The 27,577-nt window shown below is 38.6% G+C and overlaps 1 protein-coding gene across 3 annotated transcripts in view; it reads right to left on the reverse strand.

Moving 5' to 3' along the window:
- The window catches only part of Prkd1 (protein kinase D1), a 325,536-nt gene that overhangs the window by 90,011 nt on the left and 207,948 nt on the right, over positions 1–27,577 (reverse strand). For all 3 annotated transcript variants that reach the window (XM_036206037.1, XM_036206036.1, XM_036206038.1), the window contains exon 3: positions 2,386–2,517. In XM_036206037.1, coding sequence (XP_036061930.1) covers positions 2,386–2,517 — 132 coding nt within the window. The remainder of the gene's footprint in view (positions 1–2,385; positions 2,518–27,577) is intronic.

The following is a 27,577-nucleotide window of genomic DNA, read 5'->3' on the forward strand; positions in this document are numbered from 1 at the left end:
ATTTGAATGTGGGTTTCAGATTATTTTGCTGTAAATGCTCAACAACTCCCATAGCTGTTGTTTTTAAATTCTTATTCATGCATTTTTTTTTATGTTCTAACTAAAATAAATTTGGGTTTAGAAAAGTCTACAAATATATTTAAAAAATTTTAGACCATTTTAGCTGCTATAATTTTAAATGTGTGTGGGCACATAGAGGGGAAATTAATCATGGTATGTCACAAATTTGGGTGACACTGATCTGAAGCGTGTCAATGTCACTTACTGGTAAACATGACCCTGAACAAATAATTTTATCTCAATTTCCCAGTCTGTAAAGTGGAGAAAAAATAGCTACTCCACAGAACTAAAGTGAATTATAAAGTACATCACTTATTGTTTTCCAGGTAGCAGGTGGTTGGAAGTACATTTCCCACTTTGGGAAGTTTTATTTTCTCCTAATATTTATACTATGCACATTTCTCACATAACTGTCACCTGCTACCTAGAATTCCCTTGTCTGTCACAAAATAGGTTAGACAACTTTTCTTAAAACATACATTACAATTCTGTTGCCAAGATATATAGAGCTTGAGGAAGCTGTTGTCCAAGAAGCCCTAGGTATAGCTACTCCTGAGAGTAAAATGAGGTATGTTCACTTGCTTCTTGTTTTGTGGGTACACAGAATGCAAGTGTTATACAATCATGGAAGTTTCTAATGATATTTAAAAGAAAGGCCTGGGAGACTAAGTTGTATAGCAGTTAAAAGTGTTTGTAGGCCTGAAAGAACAATGCATGACCATATGAAAGAGATGATAAAGATATAGTGGAGATCCTAGGAATTTGGAGACACCATGAAAATGAGGTGTTTGCTGAGGAAAGATAGTCATTATGCAGAGTCAGCATAAGAGAGGCCACCTGAGCTACAATTAGCAAAGCTATTAGAGCAGGGCTGTCTAAGCTATTTAGAGATCACACTATACAACCATGTAGCATACATAGATGCTGTGCATGAAGCTACAAGATTTAATATTTGCTCTTCTGTGTTTGGGTCTTGTTTGGTGTGATGATCCTGCTTTGGTATTATACAACATCTTTTTGAATCTGAAGGCTTACCCTGTTTCATTATAGGTTGGGAGTATGCAACAATTTGTCTATAATGCCAACGTATCACCTGTCATGAGGTAAGTGACATCATTTAGCTATGCAGTCTTTGCTCTCATGTTCTGCTTCATTGTAGACCAAGAAACAATGGAACCAAGTGACCATGGACTCAAACCTCTGATGCCATGAGCCCAAACACATCTTTCCTCCTTTAAGTGAAATTCTATTGAATGTTTTGTCAGAGTGAAAAAAATATAGCCAAAACAACACACCTTAGGCATAGCTTCTTCCAGAGTGCTGTCTTTGAACTTCCACTCCACTGGTGAGAGTTCAACAACTCAAGATTATTTATAGGTTGTATTCAAAAATGGTGATCATTGTGGCCACCCTTCAAAGCAATCCATCAACCCCAGTAGAGAACACAGGGAGGGCTGCATGAGGCCGTGTGACTACATGGCACTGTTCTTGAGCACTGAATTGTCCAGTCCAAGGAGTTCTCTCTGGGCGAATGCTCATACCACAGTCTGGTGTGAAAACACACACAGAAGTCCCATCTTACTCAGCACTGGAGGGATCGTGGGTCCTTTGAGCAAACATCTCAATCTCTGCTTCTTTTAAAGCTTATTGCTGTGGATATCGCTCTATATAAATAAAATGCTGATTGGCCAGTAGCCAGGCAGGAAGTATAGGTGGGACAAGCAGAGAATTCTGGGAAGTGGAAGGCTGAGGCAGAGATACCCTGCCAGCTTCCATGAAGAGAAGCAGATATTAAGATACCAGTAAGTCACAAGACATGTGACAACTTATAGATGAATAGAAATGGGTTGATTTAAGATATAAGAATAGTTAGCAAGAAGCCTGCCATGGCCATACAGTTTATAAGTAATATAAATCTCTGTGTGTTTACTTGGTTGGGTCTGAGCAGCTGTGGGACTGGCAAGTGGGAGAGATTTGTTCTGACCATGGGCCAGGCAGGACCAGGAAAATGCTAGCTACAGTTTATTATTCCAATTTCTGGCTTAAATAAGATGGGACTCTTAGTTTTAATTTCTGGCTAAATTATCCCATCCATGACAGTGGGGAATACTTCCACATGAGGAAAGAAGTGAGAATTCAGTTTGTAGATGCAGTAAGGAATAGCAAAGACAGGAAACTTAAAAACTGAGCAAAATGTCCCATAAACAGTGGCACAGTCACAAAGAGGACTGGAAGATATGTATGAGAGAGAACAGCGCCATGCAAGGCACACAGAAGCAGCAGGTTCGGTGTCTGTCAAGTCTGGTGGGGCAGAAAAGAACTCACCTTCACACTTAAGGCCTTGGCGCACCAGCCCCCACAGCATTTCTCCACAGTGATCACAGAAAGCAGGGGCTCTGTATGAATGAACGAAGAGAGCGTGGGGCCGGATCTGAAAGTCTTCCAATGTGGCCGAAGCTGCAGAAACAGCATGTTGAAAAAGAAATTGAGTGAACATACTGATCTAAAAAAAAACCCACGCCCAGTAATAGGTGAGCGAGCAGGGATGCAATACTGTAAACAAGTTCTGGAAAACCAGCCAAGTGTCATGGTGCATGTCTGGGATCAGAATGAGGGAGGTGGAAGCAAGAGGATGTAAGTACAGCCTTGGGTATAGAGTCCGTTTGGGGCTAGCTCAGGCTACATGACACATCACCTCATCACCTTATAAATCATACAGACAATGGGATGCAGCATGGCTGGTACTTTCATTCATTAGGTTTTCCTTTGAATTACAATGTGATGCTTGGTGCCATAATAGTCCCTTTTCTTCTCCTTTCCTTCATGGCAATGTTTCACATCATTTCAATAACAGTAAAATGCTAGGAGGAAAACAGGTGACCTACATGAGAAGCCATCTACTTCATGGAAACCTGATATTAGTTGAAAATATTTTGCTTTTCACCCCTAGTCAGGAGCTGTTGACTGTTGGTGGCTCCTGGGAGAGGGAGAGTCAGTTTCCTCTAAGAGAGTGCGGTCCATGGAAGGGTGACCATGCTCCAGAGGATGGCTCATTTATGAGGAGAACAAACTGAACTCAGAGGACATGAGGCTGGGAAGGGATGTGGGGGTGAGGGTGAATCTGGGGAGAACATTGTATGCATGTACAAAAATTCTCAAAGCATTCATATAAGTATCATCGTAAAAAGACTTTTCTCTTTCCCATAAGGTATGCAAACTCATTAATCAAATGAAGAGGTGGCAAACTGAATTTAGACAGATGTACAAACTGACTTTTCAGATGAAGAGGAACACTATGAAGAGGTACATTAAAATGGAAAGGTGCCATTGGAGTAGATAAGTCTGACCATCCTCCTCTTGGAGGGACAGAGATGTGTTAACAGATGACAAATGAAACCAAAATTCAAAGTAGAACCTCTAAGTAACCCTGAAGCTTCCTCACCAACCTATCAAGTGGAGGGATTAATGCACATGGACCAGCCATGGTCCATTCAGAGAAAAGCCCTAATATACTATGTTCATGCTGGATTGCACTTTTGTTATTTCTAATTATTGCCCATTCGATGAAATACTTATAAAGGCATGATACACATGATTCCAATTATGCTTTTCTATGTACTTCTTTATAATATAAAAGTGGCCCACGTTTATGTTGTTGCTCAAATTAAGGAGAAAGGGAAAGAGTGGGCAGAGGTGCATCTCAGGCTTCTCTGCACAAGTGAGCTCATGCTGGGTGTTCTTTCGGAAGGCAGACAGTGCTCTCCTGGCAGTCCAGAAGAGCTGCAAGCACCATAGACATGACCTACAAGACATCACACATAATCACACGAACCCCAGTTTCTAACTCCTGAAAGGGGAAGGCTTGCCTGAGGATAGTGCTCTCCAAGACCCTCAATCCCTTAAGACCTCAACCTCCACTAATAGGAGGAGACATCCCTGGACACTTGATTGCTCAGGTTTTAGTCCTGGTGAATTTTGGAGAAAATATGCTGCAAATCAAAGAATATGTAGATTAACAATATTATTGACAAGGCTTTCACTATATCAATCAGTAAAACTGTGTGGTTATGATTTGTGTACCAATCATACACTCTGGTGATTGGGTTAAAATGTATCTAATCTGGAGAATACTAAAACCTCCTTAAAATTGATCTCTGATACTCATGAGCAATTTTTTCCCCAAAAGCATTAAAGAAAACACTTGAATACACTGTGCCAATCTTTCACTCCTTGTCCCCTTCACCCTCAAATTCACCCTCCCCAGGACCAAACAACTATGACAATACTATGACAGTAATTAGTTGAATAATTATTGTAGTTTTCAAAATAAGAAACACTAGAATTTGACAATACAAATAGCAAGCTGCGTGGAGACATTTTAGGAATTAATCAGGAAGAATATAAATAATTAAACCAAAGATTTTCAATGACACCTCCCCCTCTAATTTATGTCAGGTAATTTTTTTTTCTTTTGGTTTTTGAAGGGGATTAACATTCATAAGCAGTTAGCACCCTTGACTTATGTTTAAATGCCACATTACTAAAGTTCAATTTTAATATTCTCCTGTTAATTTTAGAATAATTAAATACATTTTTAAAATAAAACTACTAAGCGTGGTGAGGTTTTGCATCCATTTGAAATCAAAGCACAACATCTATTCATTATGAATTTACCTGTTCTGCACCCTGGGGGAAATCAGCATTAGCTGAGTATATGCATGCCGGCTCGCCTAATCACAAAATCGCACTTCAGAGATAATCACTTAGCACAGGCAAACAAAGTGAAGGCTGCAATTCCATTTCATTTAAGTTTTGGAATCAAAATGGACAGATAAGAATAGGAATATTAACATGTCTAGAGATTCCAGGAAAGGAACAATGAGCCTGTCATAATCAATCAGCCGACCTAAATTAAAACGATATGACAGGGAGACAAACTGAACACAATGGGCCCTCATACTGGTATTTGTGTCTCTTTGATTTGCTCTATTCACAGTCTATTGTTACACTCCAGCATGCAAGAGAGGAGAAAATGACATGCTTTCCTTAGTCACTGAGCATTTGAAACAGGTAATTGAGCCAAAAATCTTAATATAATCAGTAGTTCTTTACAGGTTCATTATAAATTGTTGGACAAAATGGACTAAACTGGTTAGCAGTACAGAAGAAATGAGGCTTCTGAAGCAAAATAAATCATCTCTGGAGGTCAAAACTATTTGCATAATAAAGTAAAACAATGTCAGCTCTTCCAGGATTTTCAGTTAATTTTTTTAACGGCTATTTTGGCAGTTTGGGAGCAGCATTAACTCTTTGCAGCTGTGACAGGTTGGGACTGATAGACTAGAAAGATGTGATTAACATGCTTTAAACATCATTTCATTTGATTCTAAGAGGCAGATACTATTACTCCACTACACAGGTGAGAAAACTGGACAGAAATTGAAGTACCACACTCGGTAATGTAGGATCTGGATTCAAGCAGTCTTGACACCAGAATTGCACAGATTCTCTCAGTTACCACAACTTAATCATTTCTTTGAAAATGGACAAGAGAAATTTATTTTTTGTCATTGAGAAAGATTAAAAAAAAAAAAACAGTACCATTATATATGGTGGAAGAGGGTACTCCCAGCAACATGGAGGTAGGCTGGTCTACTCAAAGCATTCAGGTCAGCCTGGATGATATAGAAAATGCTGTTTCCAAACACCAAAAGAAAAGCTGGACACGGCAACCCAATGTGACATGTGACCTTCAATAAGGATGCATTCTTATTTCAGAGACATCAAAAATGTTGAAGAAATTAAAAGATTCCATGAAGTCAACTATAGAATGCATTCCAGTTCATTATCAGTCTTTTAAAAACACTTCGTGCACAGACTTCCTGATTTAAAATCCATCTCATCTAATTAGTTTGGAGTTACAAGCAATAATTGTTTTTAAAAAAAACAGTAACTCATAGTTTTAAATGAGTTATAGCTTGTGCTACATGGTAATCGATGTTATCCCATGAATCTTTGGATCTGACACAAGGAGGTTTGCTTAACTCTGAAGATATCTTTCTGTCTTAGTATCTACACTATTAAAAGGAGCTTCTGAATGCCAGGACCCCATACACATTGACACTGTTAGCGTTTCAGTCTCCCAGCTCTCAAAAATAATCATAACAGACACACAAAAATCATCTTCGGCTACTTGAGAGCTTTCTAGGTGGGATGACCCCACTCTATAACATGCTATAACATTTGTAAAGACTCAACTCATCATAAATCATCAAGTCATCATCCAGATTTTATCTGGAGCTTCCAATGCTCCTTTGTAACCACTACTCACTGTTGAGATTTAATCACAAGCCTTAAAAGTAGGCTTTTCATGCCTTTCTCAAGTCAATGCACACAGGTCCTAGTAACCTGAAGTGTAAAGTTGGTTTATATCATGTTTTAGTAATCTATCCAAAGCCTACTGGGTAGAAAACTGACTAAAGTAGGGTATCTGTGAATGTGAGATACAAGTCAAGTTGAAAATGCCAGCCCCATATATAATCAGAAAGTGTATCGACGTCAGTAGAGAAAATAGCTATGAGTACTTGAGTCTGTCTCTGAAGGCTTCATTGAGCAGGTGCACCCTACACAACTCTGAAGGATGGGTACTTTAAAATGCAGAGAACAGATATGAAAAGGGAAAACAATGTATAGTCTGATTTCCTTTAATTACAGACATTAATAAAAATATCTGTTTTGTATAATTGCTGTGGCTTCTTCACACTTGTCTGGTACACCATGAGGATGATTAGCTAATGATGTGATTCCCAACTGCCTAGGAGACATCTAGTTGATGCCAACGGAGAGTTCTCATATCCAAAGGGCTGAGGCCCAGGTATGCCTCAGTGGTGGTAAGGTGACATCTGGGCCTGTCTACACTCTGCTCTCTCCTACCAATCCACACAAATCTGTACTCAGGGACTGGTTAAAGTTCTTTCTTCTCCATGCCACTTCTGTAAAAATTTTCCCATCATGCCACATTGTAGAAATTAACTCGACCTTTCCCATTCTATTAAACCTGGACAAAGTAAGCTTTAGGAAGGGTTCATAACCCTGTAACAGCAATATCACTCAATGAGTTATTATTCAACCCCTGCAATAATACCTACATATAGTCAAGAAAATGAAAAGGGAAATTTCTACTTGTAGACTTAACATCTGATATTGAAAACATGAGTGAGGTATAATGATGAGAACTTTGCGGGCCATGAATATACCATGCCAGAAATCATAACAACCATGATAACAACAGAACATATAGTTAAAGCTACTGATTAGACAGCTCAGAAGGGTCTGGAAATTGTAAGCGCATGACTCAGTAAGAAACAATGGAAAGCAAAGCAGAGTACATTACATACATGTATTAAATGTTATTTTGAATAACAAAAAAAAACTAATGAAAAAGAATAGACACACATACACACAGTTCACTGTTCTACCTGGAATAGTATAAGACACACTAGCAACATGAAAACAATCTATCCTAATAAAAGCTAAACTGGTATAAACAAAAATGGAATATATATATATATATCAGAGACAGAAGTGGCCACGCAAGGGCAGGCTGAGGCAGGGGAGTGGCTCTGCTTAAAAAGGTATGCTAGGCAAACTAGACTAGCAGTCTGAAACAGAAAAGACCTTCAGGCAGCCTTTTGTGAGGAGACATGAGAGAAATAGAAGCCTGGTCCACAGGAGACAGGTTCGATTTTAGAATACAAAATGAGCCAGAGAATTCCATTGCAGTCATGCTTGGTCTGTTCTATAAATGACCATCTTTAAGAAAAAAGAGGAAGGAAGATGTTCCAGAATAAAATCAAGTTTATGAAGCATAAGCAAATTATCCAAGATACAAGGTCTTTAAGTGAATAATTTCTAATGGACTCAGATAAATAGTATTTCGGGACACAGAAACTTCCTTTTAAGGAATCATTTATATAAATTATCTTACTTCTACTTTAAAAAAAAAACCTTTATGTATATGGGAGTTTCCTCTGCATATATGTCTGTACATCATGTGTACGTCTGGTGCCAAGAAAGGCCAGAAGATGGAGTTGGATCCTGTGGGACTGGAGTTACAGATGGTTTGAACCACCGTGTAGATGCTGGAAATTGAGCCATGATGCTCTAGAAGGACAGTCAGCACTCTTAACCATAAGTTCATCTTTCTAGAACCAATATAAGTATTTTTTAAAACATTATTATTTTTGAGAATATAGTATATTTATACTATTCCCCTTCTCCTTTCCACTCTCCAAACCCTCATATATACCTCACCTTGCTCTTTTTCATATTAATGTTCTCTATTTTTATTAATTATTGTTACATATATAAATATGTACACAGAGAGAGAGAGAGGCATATACACACCCCTAAATATATAAGTAAAACTTATTCAGTCTTTATGTTACCTGTATGTATGTTTTCAGGGCTGACCATTGGTACTGCATAACTAACTGATGTGCTCTTACCTAGGGAAGACTATTTCTCCTACTATTAGCCCTCCTTAGTTGCCTGTATATTTTTTTTTCTGTAGGGGTGAGGCATTGTCAGTTTTTAATGAAATCTTGTTCTGTCTAGTGAAATTTTTCTAAAGTCTTCCTTGATAAGAATAAGAATATTTTAATAAATATTGAAAAGTTTTACATAATAGGAAGGAAAATATTTAGCCCCTTTTAAAATAAAATATTCTACATAGTGATATTTTAAAATGATGGTTTGTAAGAAAAGTAACTCAATAAGGAGGTCATAATTATAATCCATAGATATGGTATACACATTAATTTAAAATATGATGAAAAATATAATAGTTCAAGACAGGTACACCATCCTATAAAAATCATTCATAATTAGCAAACATGAAAGAAAAACTCATTAGAATCTAAGCCTTTGGTCATAGCTTCTGTGGGAGGGGAGGTTCATGCCAAGTCCTGTGAGCACTGCCAGTTAAACAGGCACTGGTGGCTAGTTACAAACTTCTATAGATAGTCCTGATCAAAGTCTATGAGACCCTAAACAAAACCAGAACTAATAAACAGGGGCAGGAAATTCCTAGGGAGGAATGGGGTCAGCGCTGGTATGGAAAGCAGGGTAGAACAGAGAGCCAAAATACATACTGTACATACATGAATGCATGAAAGAACAAAATGTACTAATAAAAGAGTAAAAATTAAAATAATCTTCTCTTACAGAGTCTTTTACTCAGCACAGGTCACAATAGATTTATTCACAATAATTATGTCATAGGGCACAGAAAGCTAATTACATTTACTGATTTCAGGTATACAGGATATAATTACAGCATTCAGGGACATATTTCTACACATTGTTAGATACCAGGCTTGATGCTCAGATGACAAGGCATATATTTTATTAAGGAAACTACAAACTATTATATCCTAGAAAAGAATTCTCCACCCCTGCTCCACCTCCTTTTTCTTGAACCAGAAGACAGCAGGTCATAAAAAAATGTTTGATGGCAGCATTAACCCCTATTCAAGAGGTTGTTCAAGATGTACTCATGAAAGACAGTTACCACACAAGAAGTCTCCCTTTCATTTTTCACAGGGCTTAGATCTTCATGTCCACCATAAAGCATTATTTCAGATATAACATCAAGGCCACTGAACAGACATAAGAAATAATTGTTAACTGGAAATATATAAACATACATAAAAGGAACTATAAAATACAATATTTTATAATCAAAGGAGACAGGTACAAAATGAAAATACTTTGGGTATCTCTTTCCACACCGAAAACAAATTCACCAAGAACAATTCTCTCAGAAAACTTCATTTTTCCACCATTATTGTTGGATGCTTCTGTCTTTTATACTTCTTCCCTTGTCTTGTGCAAGCAAGTACCTCCACTTGCTGACTCCTAACTCTGCCACATCCCAGCCCACCTGCTTGAAGAAGTTTCTCTGGTCTCAATGCATACCTACTATCATCTGTGGAAAACTCCCACTTTCTCTGATATATATACCCTTCTGAGCATATTTCTTTTTATCAACAAATTTGTCTTTTGACAATTTCATGTATGTCTATAGTGAACACAGACACAGACACACACACACACACACACACACACACACACACACACACAGATTACTACTATCCCACTACTTCCTATCATCTCTTTATACTCACTCTCTTGCTTATCTATCTCTATCTCAAATTTCCATCTATTTGTTTTGTTTTGTGACTCACTGGTTTATTCAGTGATGAAAATTAGTGATGGCTGATAGCCTAATCCTAAATGAGATACTTACACTATTTCCCCTAATGTTCAGGGAACACTGAGGAAGAAGGAATAAAAAGAATTTAAGAGTTGGAAGACAGGAAGAAACACTATGAAATGCGATCCTTTAGGCATGGTGCAACCATTGTGTTCAGGCACCCACAGAAGCTGTAGGCATCTCTACTGAGCTTGCACAAAACTGGCTTTATCAATAATCTGTCATGGATAGGAGAAAGGCTCTCACAAGCTCTTACTCCTCCCTCAGTTATGAACCCTACTTCTCATGTTTTCCTCTAGAAATTTCAGATCACTGTCTTATGTTGAGGTCCTCCATCAATTTATAGCTAACTTTTGTGCACAATCAGAGATAAAATCAGTTTCATTCTTCTGCGTGTTGATATCCAGGTTTCTTAGCACATTTCTTTGAAGATGCTGCCCTTCATCCAATATATATTTTTGACATCTTTGTGGGGAAAAAAAATGTACCTTTAGCTGTAGCTTCATGGACTTACATCTAGGTCCTCTACTTCATTCTAGTGATCTATGTATCTGTTTTCTCCCAGAACCATGTTGTTTTCATTACAATGGCTCTGTATACAACTTTAAATCAGGTATGGTGATATCACCTACATTATTCTTTTTGTTCAGGATTGCTTTGGCTATCTTTGGTCTTTTGTGCTTCCATTTAAATTTTAAGTTAATTTTCTTCTAAATCTATGAAGAATGTGTTAGTATTTAAGCGGTGCTAGGAACACGTCCCGAACACGACAAGACCACAGAAGAGTTTTATTAAAGAGGATAGAGGTGACAGGCCTGTGTGAAACACATGTGGGTGGGGGAGAGAGACTGAGAGACTCACGCAAGATGGCACCGGCTTTTTAAAGGTTGGGCCGCGCATGCATGCGTACAGGGACTCCTGTGGGTACTCCACGCATGCGCATAGATTACATGGCTGCATGCGCGCTTTACGCAACCACGTAAGGCCACAGAGTCCCGGTCCTGCGAGATGTCTGACCCAGAGACAGCTATTGTGAACCGGAAATAGTTAGGCGGTCCGCCGGGCAAGCCCAACCATGTGGACATGTAATCTCTATCAGAATGTCATTTAAATTTTTATTTGGATTACATTAAATCTGTAGATCACTCTTGGTAAGGTGGCCACTTACATAATAATTATTTGAGCAGCTTGTGGGTATATTTATATCACAAAATGTATCACACATAGCATGACAGATTGTTGGAAGATAGAGATCACAGCATCTCAGAATACATGCACACATATGAAAACAATCAATTAACACCTGTGGTAGAATAAAGTCATGTCTACCTACAATTCAAGGTGTCTACACTTACACTAAGTCCTAATAATCTGCAAACACAATATTTCAAGTTCAAAACAAAGCTCATCAAAATCACAATTTGAATCAAATTACAAATGGTTTCAGAGGAAATTTCCCAGAGATGTCCTTGATAGTATCCTTTGACCTTTCAGGAACTATGGCAATGGTGATAAGCCATGGATATGATATCAGATCTGATCTAGGCTCTAACACAAATCACTGCAATGGGATGATCTTGGACAATGACCCTCTCTTCTCTGTATCTCATTGCTCTTCTCTAGGAAACTTGGTAAGTAAAACTATCCTTATTGGGCTCTGAGGAGGAAACAACTACATTTTGGTGGAGTGACAACTAAAAGTTATTAGCAAAGTGATTAACAGCATGTTCTTTGAAATCCAGAAATATAAAATTGTGAATCACTCTTATTAATATTATTACAATGATTAACATTATCATGACCATCAGTGATAATGGAGAGGAATGAAGCTCTTTATTACCAGCTAACAGCACTTAGACCTAAGAACTCTAAAAAACTAATATCATTTGTTTTTTCTACTTCATAAACAAGGTTTGCACTCCAGAGGAAACTGCTTTTCTTTCTACTGTTCTGGTTAGCCATAATTAAGTAGAGCTAAGTCCACAGGGCTGTTTCTAGTTCCTTCTCTAATGTGAATCAATTAACAGTTAGGAATTGCAGTGAGAAAAGAAGGGTCACCATATCCTGATGGGACTGAATGACAAATGCCACAGCTGGAAAGAGATTAGAGAGCATCTCAGGTCAAGAAAGAATGTAAATGGTTACCCCATGTGTCTAGCACAGAGGAAAAAGAAAATTAAGTAAAAATGTCATGGAGTCAAATTCAAGCTAATGAGTGCATGCTCTGCAGGTACTCTGAACAGAGGAGCGAAAGGTCAAGTCTGTTGCTTAGAAAGCGCTATCATGTACGGGAGACTTTATACCTTTAAAAAGGATAATGACCTAATTTACATGAGGAACACCAGCATACAAATTACCTTTTAGGCTTCTAACTGAAGGACTCTAGCAAAAACTAGGTACAGCATTATACAGAAGTGAGGGAGGGCAACAGGGGTTGCTGGGATCAGCAGCAGCACTGTTGGCCAGTATGTTTGCAAGTAGAGGGTCCAAGCTGAGAGCCTCTATGCTTTGCTTCAGACATCTGAGAATCTCACCACACTTTTCATACAAAAGATCTGTATGTTTGATTTTTAAGCACACATCCCTAAAAGCTGTGAAATCTTCTGGGTACTCCCTCCAGAAATAATAAGTGTTCAACTACTGTCAAATCCCATTTGACTTTGCTGAAAGCTCACCACTGCCAACAGGACTGGCTCATGCTGGTGGATGCCTTCATGAATTTAAATTTGTTTATTAAGAATTTCAGATACCTGTAGAATGTATGTACAAATCAAACTCTCCTTCTTTCTTCTCTCATTCTTTCCCATGCCTTAACCTCCATTTTTCCTTCCCAATGTCATAAGCTCTTTTATTTTAACACATTACATTCACTTAGTGCATAGGTTGTCTCTTAGGACCCTCATCCTTGAGGAAAACTAATGCTCCCTCCTCAACAGCATCAACTGTCAATAGCTTTTCAGCTAGGGCATGGGACTCCATGAGTCCCTCCTCTAATCCATGCTGTAATTTTGTCTGGCTTGATTTTACACAGGTCTGTCTATGTTGTCACAGCCACTGTCTACTTTTATGTGTTGTGGCCCTGTCACTGCTGACCAATATTGTTTCACTTTAGATACCTACCACTTATGGCTTTTAATGATCTTTCCAACCACTCTTCCTGAACCTTCTGGGAAGGGAATATGATATAGACATCTCCTTTAGAGCTGAGCATTTCATAGTCTATTATTTTTTGCATGTTGAATAGTTGAGGGTCTCTATATCAATCACTATCTACTATAAAGAAGCATCACTGATGAGGGTCGAGAGATGCACTGATATGAGTATAACAGTAGGGCATAATAAGAGGCAATTTGTTACTGAGTCCATGTAGCAGAATAATATTACAGGTTCTTCCATAGACCCTACAACTAGCCAGACACACACCGGTGGCCCAGTTAACAGCACCAGGCATAATTCCATCTTGTGTGTCAGGCTTTAAATCCATTTAGAAAGTAGCTGATTATTCCTACAACATTTGTGTCGTTATTATACAAGTGGACTTACCTTGCCTGGACAGTCATATTGTTATTCACAAAGTTCAAAACTGTGTATGACTTTTGATTTCTCTTTTCCCCTTGTAGTATGAAAAGAACCTTCCAGCACTAAGAAAATCAGTGATGAAAGCTTCCAAGTCAGTATTAGCCTTATTTCTCCTTGTCTCCAGTATGTGATGTGTACCTCTCAAAAGGTAACCCAAACAATGGCTATCGCCTGTGCTGCAGGGTTACACCATTTCCTGACAGTAAAATAAACCATGTCTATTAATGTCTGAATATTAAAGTCTGAGTTCATATTTTCCACTAAGAGTTGTTGAAATATATTTTACATAAATTAAAATTTGTTCACTCTGCTCATATTTGACCATACAAGCAACTATATAATCAAGATCACAATTGAGATACACAATAATCCAATCATCCCCACCTAAATTTTTCTGGGCCCTTTGTACAGAATTTCCTCTTCTAGCCCCATCCATGATAATCTGTACTTTAGTTTCTCTTCTTTTTCTGAAGCAGCAAATGTAGAACCTGATTCTATCTCCCTTTACCACACTGCTGTGTACAGCTGCTGCCCAAGATTTCTGTAATTGGACTTTATTTCATTTGATGGTTAGCCTCAGTTTCTATTTATTACTTCACTACTTTCAACAGCAGCAATCAAGGATTCACTAAGGTCTGAGAGTATCAGGTCATCTGGAAGCTAAAGGGGGAAGAGACAGGAAACCTAGAACAGCACATTCATGAAGAACTGCAAGATGAGAGAATATTCATCTCCGCCGTCTATGGGTGATTGGCAACACCAAGCCTCTGTGCTGGAAAGATCTCCTCTACCTATTTTCATTAAAATAAGGCATCATTTTTCATTCACTCATGAATTTCAGTAATGCTGGTGACCATATGAAGGATTTCATACATGCCAGGCAAGCAACTGGCCACTGAAGTGCATCTTCAGCTCCTCTAAAACAGGATTAAAATCTCATGTACAAAATTAGTAATAATATACATGATAATATACTGACAAAAGCCATTCAAAACCAAGTGCCTACCTGGTGAAATCTTTTCTTTTTCTCAAAGTCATTGTTAATAATGTCATAAGTAACTGAATAACTGCCATGGTTTTGTGGGAGTTAACGGAACAGAAAAAGCAATCATGATCAAAGTATAATACATGTATGTATAAAAATGTTACAATGTGATCTATTATTTCGCACAAATAATATTCTCTAATAAAAATATGAAAGAAGGATATTTTCTCTATACAGATTTGTATCCAGATATAGCTGGTTACCTTAAAGAACTGTCACTCTCTCTTTAGAAAGACAGAATGAATAAATGAACCATCTTTTTTAATACTTCATAGTACATGACTTCATTGATATTTTCACCTACTTAAAAGATGTAAGATCTTTCCACAACTCATTTTTTTCTTTTAAATGGCTCTAATTATTAACTCAAAGAGTACTTTTCAAAATAATTTAAATAAAAATATTTGAAGTACTGTATTACTTTATACTATATTATTTGGGCATATAAAATATGGTTTCAAGAAACAAACAAAAATTAACTCCAAATATATCATAAGCTCAGATACCAATCCTAAACAGTAAAACTGCTTGGAAATCCAGGAGAATGCTGCTGCTCTGGGATTTATTCAACAATCTCTTTTTTTTTCTTTTGTCTGTCTTTCCTTGGCTTTACTTTTTGGGGGCTGAGATCGGGGCAGAACTGCCTGAATCTGAAGCAGGCCTCAAAGCTGCTACACAACCAGACACCCTTGAGCTTCTCATCCCTCTCCGGAGTTCGTGTATATGGAGCTCAGACTACATCTAGGTGGTGCATTTCTAGCTTATCAAAGACTTCTTAGGGAAAAAAAAGTGAACCTATGTTCTTAAAAATTATAGAACAACAAATTAAGAAAATATCTAAGCTTTGAAAGAAAATGAAAACAAAAGCCATAGCCTGGGAGGTAATACTTTCACAGCATACTGCTGATTAGAGAATCCGATCTAGAATCCAGGCGTTTCATCAGCTCTAAAGAAGCAAAGTGCCAAGAAGATGAACAGCGAACAGCCTGAACTTTTGAATGCACAGTAAATGAGCATGGAAGCCTCGTACATATTCCGTTCACCATAGCTCATTGGATCTGTAGACCAGACTGGGATTTAAAAAAAAAAAAATCAATTCTAAAATCATCATGTTCTAAATATCTAATCCAAAAGTAATGTTTTGTGCTACTCTACTCATATATTATAGTATGGGTTATCTATTGATTTCAAGATCTCATATGACTGTCAGTATTAATAAATAAAAGAACAATATTTATTCCAATTTTAAGGACATTACCCAAAAAACTGGGAAAGCACAAAAAATATGATTTTTATATCTAAAAGTTATGATTTAAGTTCAAAATATAGACTTCTATAATTTTATTATAACAATGTTCTGCATATTTTGGTAGTAAGTGAATAATTATTTATAAATTTGTTTACTTATGCAATCCAGCCAGGGAAGCGGTAGGCTAACTGTAGATTTTCACTTCTCCCTCTACTCTTTCAGATCCAAGAACCCAGTCTGATATCCAGCTCTGTAGCAGAACACCTGCAGCAGCCTCCACTCCCACCCCACCCCTTGTATCTCTAGTGGATCCCACAGATCTCCCTGTCCTGACCTCCCTTGCAATATCCCAGCCCCCAACTCCAGCAGGCACTCCCTGGGAACACACCAGATACTATGACCAGGGGAGCAAATAGATTAACTATAGATCTTCACCTCTCCCTCCATTCCACTAAATCCAATTCCTCAGTCTCATTGCCACTTCCATAGCAGACCTTCTGCTGTGGCCTCTCCTAACTCTCTACCCCCATTTCAAGGAGAATAACTAAACAGATCCTCCTGGAACAGCCTGATTTCTTCCCTTCTGTGAACTCCTTCAGCCCCCACTTTGACCAATCACCATTCCCAAGCTGTCAGGTATCATAGCCCAGAAACACATTTTAGACAGAACTCCCAGGGATGACACCTATCAGGAGCTCATAAGAATTTTGTATCAGGCAACACATAGCCACAGTACTCTACTAAGAACCACAGAGGAAACAGAAAACAAGGAACAAAACACTCACCCAAAAGAGTAGATATCAGCACCTAGAATTACAATCTCTCCAATCCCAGAAGCCTAGATATCACCAAAACACATAACCGATAACAGCCAGGACAATATGTCTCCACTATAGCCCAGCTATCCTACCACAGCAGGCCCCACATATTCCAACATAGTTGAAGCACAAGACAGAGTCTTTACAATAGCCATAATAAATATATAAGGAGTCCTTAAAGTGAAAATTAATAAATTCTTAAAGAAATATAGGAAAATACAAACAATTGAAAGGAAATTAATAAGATCATTTTAAGATTTGAAATTGGAAAAAGAATTAGTTAAAAAGAAACTGAGGGAAGTCTAGAAATGAAAAAAATGAGGAAATCAGGCAGTAATCATAGAGACAAGCTTTACCAACAGGATATGAGAGATGGAACAGAAAATCTCAGATATTGAAGGTGCCATGAAAGAAATGGATACATCAGTTAAAGAAATGTTAAATTACAAAAACTTCTCAAATAAAACATCCAGGAAATCTGGGACACCATGAAATGACCAAATCTAAGAATAATAGGAATAGAAGAAGAAATACAGGTCAAAGGCCCATACAAAATATCAAATATATTGGACCACAAAAGAAAGTCCCCTCAGCATATAATAATGGAAACACTTAACATACAGAATAATGAAGGAATATTAAAAAGGTGCTAGGAAAAAAGAGCAAGTAACACGTAAAGGCAGACCTATTAGACTTCCCAATTAGACTTCTAAGTGGACACTTTAAAAGCCAGACAGGCCTGGGCAGATGTCCTGCAGACTCTACAAGAGCACAGATGCCATCTTAGACTCTTATACCCAGAAAAACTTTCAATCACCATAGAAAGATAAAGTAAAACATTCCATGTTAAAACTAAATTTAAGCAATATCTATAAATCCAGAAGGTGCTAGAAGAAAGACTGTAATATAAAGAGTTTGACTGCATCCAAGAAACACAGGGAATAAAAAATTCCAGACCAACAAATTCAAAAGAGGTGACGCATATACCTACAATTACAACAAGATAACAGGAATCAAAAAATCATAGCTCATTGACATCTCTCAGCATCAATGCTCTCAATTCCCCATAAAAAGACAGAGACTAACATAACATAAAAATAAGACCCATCCTTCTTTTGTCTATCCAAGAAACACACACCTTAACATCAAGGATAGACATCACCCAAGGGTACAAGGGTGGAAAAAGATAATCTAAGAAAATGGAACTAACAAGCAGGCTGATGTATCCATTTTACTGACAAAATGGCTTCAAATTAAAACTAATCAGAAGAGATAGGGGAGGACACAATGTACTCACTGAAGGAAAAATCCACCAAGAGGACATTGCAATTCTAAACACCTATGCCCCAAACACAAGTGTACCCAGATTTGTAAAAGAAACACTACTTCAGACTAAATCACATCACTCCTCACCACTTTCTCTCCTCCCTTTCTCCCTCTTTCCACAGCACGTGAACTATTCTGCTTCTCGTTCTTTCCCATTTTTTCCACCAGATATTTGCTCATCATAAGGGCACTGGGCATTAGGTGGATGTCTTTAGCTAACCCAGGCTATGAAGACCCAGCCTGGCCTATGGTATCTTTCACCCAACTGGGCCAAGTGGTACCAGTCAGGTCTGTAGATGCCTTCAGCCAGCCTGAATGAACTGTGAGGGCCCAGGCTGTCCTGAGGGTCTATTTGTCACTTTCTAATAAGTGTTGTAAATTTAATTTAAAGGACTAGAGAGATGGCTTAGTGGGTAAGAACTCTACAAGCATGAAGACATAATTAAAATTCCCGGCACCTAGATATAAGCCAGACTGACTGCAAGTACCTGTAACATCAGCATTCTGGGGTAGAGACAAGTGTATCTCACTGGCTAGTAAGTCAAATCAAATGGTGAGCTGTCAGTTTAGTGACAGACTTTGTCACTAAGCACTAGGGAATGGTGATGGAGAAAGACAGCTGTTTCTCACTTTGACCTCTAAATGTGTGCACACAGACCAGAGTCATGAATCCCCACACCCAACACAAAACAGGACACATGGGCAAATTGATTTAACAATCATCTTATACCTTGAAGAATATCTTGTTTAATTTCCACTGTCCTTTTGTAAAGTTGTGAACTCTATTTTCTTTAAACACTTTAATATTTCTTTTTTACATCCAACAAGCTAAAATAATATTTTATGATTTCTAGTAAGACCTAGTAAGAGTTCAGGCACTCTAGGTGTATGTACAGCTTACCTCCCTATTCAGGACAAGCTGCTTAGTGTCTCTGCATCTCCTTGTAGGCTCTTCCCTGTGCATGGTGAATAGGATGAATTCAAAATGGTCAGCCATTCCATCTGGGGAACATCACCCATGATTCTGTTTCCTTTCTTGTACATTTATTTTGTTTTACTTTTTATTTTTTCAAGACAGAGTCTCACTATGTAGCTCTGGCTGTCCTGGAACTCACTTTGTAGACCATGCTGGCCTTGAACTCACAGAGATCCACCAGCCTCTGCCTCTTAAGTACTGGGATTAAAGGCATATGCCACTAAACCCAGTTTCCTTTCTCACATCTTTTAAAAATGACATAATTATTATTGTTGTTGTTGTTGTTAATATTCTGACCTCAGTTTCCACTTCCTCCTTTCTACCCAGTCCCTCCCCCAACCTTCCCTCTGACCCACCTCCATTTTTCTATTCTCTATTCCTCCTCAATTTCTATTCAGAAAAGGGCAGGCTTCCCATCGACATCAACCAAAGGCACCTCCCCTCATATTAAGGCTGGACAAGGAAGCCCAGTATGAGGAATAGGACCCCAAAGCAGCCAAAAGACAAAGAGGTATCCCCTATCCCCATTGTTAGGAGTCCCCCATGAAGATCAAGCTACGTGACTGTCATATATATGCAGGGGCCCTAGGCCAGTCTCTGGGTGCTGGTTCAGTCTCTGTGAGCCCCTATGAACCAGGTTTAGTTGGTTCTATGGGTTTTCCTGTGGTGTCCTTGATCCCTCTGGTTCTTAAAATCCTTCCTCTCTCTGGTCCAAAGGAGTCCCTGAGCTCTGCCTAATGTTTGGCTGTGGGTCTCTAGATCTGTTCCCATCGTTTGCTGGATGAAGGATCTATGACGAAAACTGTGTTAGGCACCGATATAGGAGTACACTTTCTTGAACTTTTATTTTGAGGTTTGGGCATTAAAATCCAGTTAACATTAGGATGGCTAAGATTAAATAATTTCACGTGTTCTAAAAGAAGTTATGCATGTTTAATAGAAATTTCATTTAAAGCTTTGTCTGAGACAGTTTTTTTTTTATGTTTTGTAGGGAATGGAGCTAGGGAATAGACAATTTTTTTTTTTTAAGTTTTCATTTCTATTAAACAGTATGAATATCAAAGTGTAAACAGGACAGTCCAATAAACTATAGTAGCCCAAATGATGTGAAGAAATATTCCCATCACAACAGAGTATAATACTTCATAGAACTTAATTGTATGTCTGATGAAAATAATAGATTTCACATAAGTATGCAGATTTAAGTTAATAAACTGTAAAAATTTGAGTCATAACATAATTAGCATACATTTTAAATGATAATCCTCATCTTAAATCAGAAAATATTGTTTGAAATGATAATAGGTAAGCATGAAAATGAGTATTAAAAACAGAGGACAATTTATGTATTAGCTTCCCCCTTCAGTTAAGCTCAAAGTCTGAGCCACTTGTAAAGACTACCTGTTAATCAGCATGGCACATGGCCATAGGAAAACAATGATTTCCCTTGACTTCATTTACAATTGTTCTGGTGGAAAGCAAGTGATAAAAAGAAGAAAGGGTATGCAGACCTGCAAGCAAGCTTTGTGCCATGTATGTTTTAAATGTTGAGAAAATGAATGTAAAATGGAAATTTAAAGTAGAGGGCTCTTTATTTGATGATTAGCGGAGAATAGACAATTATATCTCATCTTCTAGGAATGTGCATAAGGATAACATGAGTATAACAGATTCTGAGCAAAACCTTCTAAAAGGTGATTTTTGTGTGCAAGACAACAAACAACGCCTGGTAGATATCTCATTTCATTTCCAAAAGCGACTGTACTTACCCCTCACAGGTTATAATTGGCCTGCAACATTTTTTGGCTCACTCTACATTTATAGTAACAGTCTCAGTATTATTTACACATTTAGAATATTTAATCAAACAAATACAGTACCTTCTAGAATATGTATAACAGCATGGCAGGAGAGTCATGGTCACCCTGCAGGGTTTTGCATTCTTACTGAGGAGAGAGGACACATACACCAACACACACAAAATGAGAGAAATAGATTGTGATGTGTGTGGTAGATTACTGGATGACACAATGAGAGAATCTGTGCATAGTCCTGTGAAAGTGGTTGGTGGTTAATGTTTTTAATTTCAAGTTGTCTCTAGAATGTACTAAGTCATAGTATGGACTTAAAACTTATAATCCTTTAATTTAAAAGTATGGCATACACAAAAGAACACATGTAATATATGTACTATTTGAAAAAGAATAATTAACATCCAGTACTTTCCAGCTAACTAAGAGAACCAGCATACCATTCTCTTTGACACTGACTATGACAGCCTCCTTAATAGGGTGACACCTCAGGGTATCAGGGCTTTATTGAAATTAGTGAGGAGCTGTTTACTCGAACAGAGGAGCAAAGTGCAGAGAGGAGAGTTTTTTCAGAAATCAAGAAGAGTCCTGAACTCCTTAAACTAAGAAAACAGCAAGGAGAAAATACAAAGAAAAGCCGTAATAGTCTACTGGAAAACATAGGAAACCAAATAATAACTCCCTTTGTTGTTTGTTTGTTTTTTAAATTTACATTTGACATTGTTTTAACTTGGCCATATTTCAGTACAGATAAAACAAAATATTGCTAACACTGACAGATATAGAAAAGTGAAGAACATTGAAGAGCAAATCCTACATTTTAGACTCACAGCTGAGACGTGAACGTGTAAGTGCACTAGTAACAGAAAAAGTACAGTGAAGCCAGGATTGATGATAGGGGTTCAATAGATAATTTTAGAAAAAAAGGAAGCTGGAGCACCTAGAAAGAACTAGTCAAAGGGACTGACTAGAAAATGTGAAATCAGAGAAGAGAAGCATACAGCCACTGAGGAGGGAGGGGAGCCTTCCAGAATGTGATGATGCCTGAGTTGTGTGGGCAGAGAAAAGATCTCCATATTGCATAGCATAAGGGCAGTTATATCCATCTGTTAAAGAGGCTGAAGAAGCAAAGCCCTGCCCACTGAAGTTAAGAAATGAAAGAAAGAAAAAGAGAAACAGAAATGAAAGAGAGGGTAAGGTGGGGAGAGTGAAGTTTGACATACACGTCCTATGACTGATTAAATGATGATGACCCTATTGGGGGAATAAAATGCTTCAATGACTTACTTCTTTATCATCTAGCTCCTGACCACTGATGGTCTGTGAGTTCAAAAACTGCCCTGCTTGGACAATGCTGTGAGAATCTTATCTAAGACCAGGCAAGCTGGAGGGTAACACAGCCTGTGCTTATATTATTAGACTTGGCCTAGCCTTTCAGTTGCTAAAACAAGCAAATGAGAGAAAACACACCACCACTGTCTTCTTTTTGAATTTTAGGATATGCCATAAATAAGTCTCTGTTTGTAGTCATCAAGATTACATAAGGCACTAGGACCAGTTCTCAAACCATAGTGGCCATAGTCTACTGAAAACACCACTTACACAGAGTTACAGGCCCATCCTAGACTCAATACATCTCATCCTGCAAATCAGGAAGCAAGCTCCTCTCCAGCTGAATTCTGGGTGACAATTATGGAACTCTGAAGTGGTGTTTTCACTTGAGTCTACTCTCTGCCCTTTCCTTTATCAGAAATATTTGAGTTAGATCTAAGTTGCTCCAACCTAAAAGAAAGCAGCGGCCCCAGTTTGACCTGATGGCCTGGGAAAGCAATCATGATTTGTGGATAGTCTTAGCATTAAGCTCTATTCCCCAGGGCAAAATACAATCAGTTGCACAGATGCTAAGAAACAAAAAGGGCTTCAGTCCTCCAAGTGAAAAATCATAGAAGTAAATTGCGCTTCATGCGAATGTATTTCCTTCTTTGAACCCACTTCTTTACATTCTCAGAAGCCTGAGAAGAATCTTCCATGGAACTTTGAGTTGAAGGCAGCCACTGCCCTTAGCAAGGAGATCTATATCTGGTATAGAGACTGCACTTGAAATGGCTCCAGTTATCTAGAGTCACAACAAGCATAAATGCTTCAGAATAAACCTAGTTGTTTCTAGACAATTTCTAAACACACTCCAAATAGACCAAACCTTTAAACACTATGTGGAACTCTGCAGCTGGATCCTGGCTCCAGAGATGGACTTGACTCTTTGATATTTACTTAAGATAAACTAGGTACCTTCTGGATTTGATGAGGTAACTTTTGTCAGGGCCAATATACACATTTTTCCTTCTGATGCAAATTGTGGAGATCCTCTACATGTTGCTACTGCCCAGGACCATTCTTCTGGCAATAAATGGCACTCTGTGAAACCCTGGATTTCTCTGAATCCCTTTTTCTTCAGTCTTGAGGCATCTCAGGGCCAGTTCTCACACATTTGAACCAAGTCACTGCAGAACATAGCATAGCTAAGATGGCAAGGATGCGGAAATGACTTTGGTAAGTTGTGGTGAGTGTCACTGGCCCTGGGAGTAAGAGTCTTGGCATGAGCTTTGGTTCTTCATCACTGACCTTTGAGATGACCCAGGTGAGCATCTTAGCCTGAGTTTCCTTTCTTCTTCTTACAGAGGAGTTAACAATGAAAATGGTACCTAATTGGTTTGCTGTCTATATAAGGTTTTAGGACAGTGATTGGCAAACAGCCAACAGACAGTAAGTAGAAGCTACTTGTTATAATTGATAGACTACTTTCTGATTCCCCTGTCCTTTAATCTTTCACCTCTGCATCCTCCTTGCCTTTTCTTTCTCCTCCCATCCCTCCTTACTCTTCTTCTATTGCTTTTTGTGAGTATTTGCATGTACTTTCCAGAGAAGAGAGCATTAAGGATTGCAAAAGACCAACTGTGTGTATTTCACCACCAAATCCAAATCCAGTTTCATGAAAAACTTTCTTAGAACCCCCACCAAGATGCTGGAAAAATATTTTGCTGTTTAAAAATATAATCTCAACTTGATGTGCCATGCTATCTATGTTCAAATCCATGGGAGGCCTGCCCCTTTCTGAATAGAGACAGAGGAGGAGTGGGTTGATGTGGAGTGGGGACAGATGAAAGTCAGTGGGGAGGGCATGGAAGGAGAGAAAGGAGGGGAGACTGTGTTCAGTATGTAAAATAAAGAAAAAATGTTAATTCAAAAAAGAAAAAAATAATTTAATCTCATCAAAAATTCAAACAACAACAACAACAACAAAATAGTCTCAGGACCTAGGAACCTATAAGTGGTAAGAATCTCAGACATTCACTCCATCTCTCCAGAGCTCTTTATCTCCCCAAAGACAAAAACAAGGCACCTGAACTTGTGGATATATAATGGCAAATTAGATTTAAAGAAGCAGATAGAATTAAAGCTGCTAGGGAGCCCTTTTTGAATACGGAGATAATCCTGTGTTATTCTGGGGAGCACAATATCCTAATATCCTTAACAAGAGAAGAATGAAGCAAAATGGTCAAAAATAAAGTGACAAAAGACAAAAATAATGAAATGAATCACTGCTCCCTTTGTAGACACATAGGAAGCAGCATTTGAACAATATGAAGGGGGCATGGTAATCTCCTCTATAGCCTTCAGAAGGAATACAGGTAAGGTGACAATCTCCTCTATATCTCCCAGAAGAATACTGCCACAATCAAACTGGATTTTAGTCCTCAGACCCAGTTAGTGTCTGACCTGCAGAACTATTACATAAGATGTGCTGTTTGTTCTAAGACAGTAAGTTTGCAATCACTTCCTTAAACTGCAAACGACACACGCAGAGACACCATCCATTTCCACTCAGCTCTACAGAATTCCACACTTGGATGTTGGGAGAAACCTTCTGACACACATAATGTCTATTTCTCCTTACTTCCCCAATGCCTGACTGCTTTTCTGATTTTCAAAAATGAGGAGACAAATGTGCTTAAAAACTCCCCTCACATTTAGTTAGCTAGCACCATCATTTTTTTTTCCTCACAGTAAAATTTTCTGGATAATGTTTAAACTGTTCTTTTGACCCATGATGTTTTCGTGATAAAAATGAGAATGTGTTCTGGAAAATGTGTTCTGCTTCTGAGGAGTGCCAAGTTACTACACTGATACACAACAGAGGTACACAATACTGTCACTCTGGGAAAAGGGGGAGGAAATGGAGAATGGCCACTTGGAGTCAACTTGTATTCTCCATGCCAGTCAGTGTGCCTTTGAAAGAATACCCTGGCAAGGCTTATACATCACCGTATTCTGAAGAATACAAACTAAACAAATACATGAATTATTTAGAAATTATTAGGTGGGGATGTGTTTATGTTAAGTAATTATAAACCTAATATGTCTACTAAGAAAAATATTACCCCTAAGAAGGAAGAGATACCTCCTTTTTCATAGTTACATTGTCCTGTATGAGAAACCAAACTTGCCCTCATGGATCACAGCTTTGGTTTTATGCTTCCAATTCCAATAGGCAATTTATATTCAAGAACCCACATCCTTAATGGTAAAATGCTTTTAAAATGATGACTTCCAGCCAACAGTATGCTGAGAAAATGAGCAGTTAAGCTTTCAAAATTGCTGAGTATAGATGCTAATTCACAATTACTCCACCAGTAACATTCTCAACAGCACAGAGACTGCACAGAACCTACGGGTAATGAGCACCAGAAAAAGAACCAGGGGAATGGCCATAAGTGACTGTGGTTGGCAAGCACAAATCACAGAGTGTGTGTCCCTGTGTGGTAGGTATGGGATCTGACTCACAGTTCAGTATCACATTAGGTCACCACAAACGTAAATGCCACAGGGAAATAGACTTTGAATTGTGATTATTATGTAATTACTTTCTGAGGAAACTACACAGTAATATAAGTCAAGATAGAAAGTAGTAGAATTTATTCTTTCTTCTATCTTAACAGATTTTTCTCATCCTCACTGTGAGTAAAAAGCATAAACTGAATCTCACTTAATGAATTTACTTTCCTTTGTAACTTCCAAATAACTAGATGTAAAGCAAAGGATAACCAGACAACAACCCACAACTCCAGAGAAGCTAGCTAACAAGGAAAAAGACCCAAAGAGGGACACATGGATTGCTCTGGGAAGGGAGAATAGATGAGATCTCTATGAGTAAACTGGGAATGCAGGATGGGCAATGAAAGGTAGGGGAAAGGGGATAAGAACATAAGGAAGCCGGGTGGTGGTGGTGCATGCCTTTAATCCCAGCACTCGGGAGGCAGAGGCAGGCGGATCTCTGTGAGTTTGAGGCCAGTCTGGGCTATCAAGTGAGTTCCAGGAAAAGGTGCAAAGCAACACAGAGAAACCCTGTCTTGAACCCCCCCCCCAAAAAAAAAGAAGAAAGAAAGAACATAAGGGAATGGGATGGTTGAACTGGAACAGGGATAGAGTGGGAAAGCAATGAAAGAGATACCATGATAGAGGGAGATATGGGGACAACGAGAAACCTGGTGCTATGGAAGTTGCCAGAATCCCCAAGGAAGACCCCACCATGGACCACTAGAAATGGAGACTGCCTGAACTGAAATGGCTTAACCCAGTTATCAGTCTGGTGACTACCCTAACTGTCATCACAGAGCTTTTCTCCAATGACTGATGGAAGCAGATGCAAAGATCCACAGCCAAACACCAGGCAGAGCTGCAGGAGTCCAGTCAAAGAGAGAGAAGAGGAATTCTATGAGCAAGTGCATCAGGATCATGATGGGGAAACCTGCAGAGATGACCAAAGCAAACTAGTGGGAACTCATGAAAGTTGGATCAATGGCTGTGGAGCCTGCATGGGACTATATTAGGCCCTCTTCATGGTGAGACAATTGTGTAGCTTGATCTGCTTGGGAGGCCCCCTGGCAGCAGAATCAGAATCTATCCCTGGTGCCTGAGGGGACTTTGTAGAGCCCACTACCCATGATGGGATACCTCCTGCAGGCTTGAGGCAGGGGGAAGGGCTTGGACTTGCCTCTACTGGATGTGCCTCCCCATGAGAGGCCTTGCCTTCTTGTGGAGGGGAGTGGGGGGTGGTTTGGGAGGGGAAGGATGGGGGGCAGGAGGAGGGAAGAGGGGGATCTTTGATTGGTGTATAAAATGAATGAAAAAAAATCATAAGAAAGAAAGAAAAAAAGAAAGAAAGAAAAATTAGCTTGTATCCTTGCAATGATTAGTGCCAGAGAACTCTTCCTAAAGTACTGCTTTTATCAATATCCTTTCTCCTGGTTTATTAAAAAAATAGCTTTGTTTTTCTCACTCCAATACTCATTTCAGAGACATTTTGAGCATCAGTTACATGGCAGCCATAGTCTTCAAAGTGAGAAGAGAAGTGGGAAGCTAAGAAATAGGATGTGGTT

The sequence above is a fragment of the Onychomys torridus genome, chromosome 14 (genome assembly GCF_903995425.1).
Source record: "Onychomys torridus chromosome 14, mOncTor1.1, whole genome shotgun sequence".
NCBI lineage: Eukaryota > Metazoa > Chordata > Mammalia > Rodentia > Cricetidae > Onychomys > Onychomys torridus.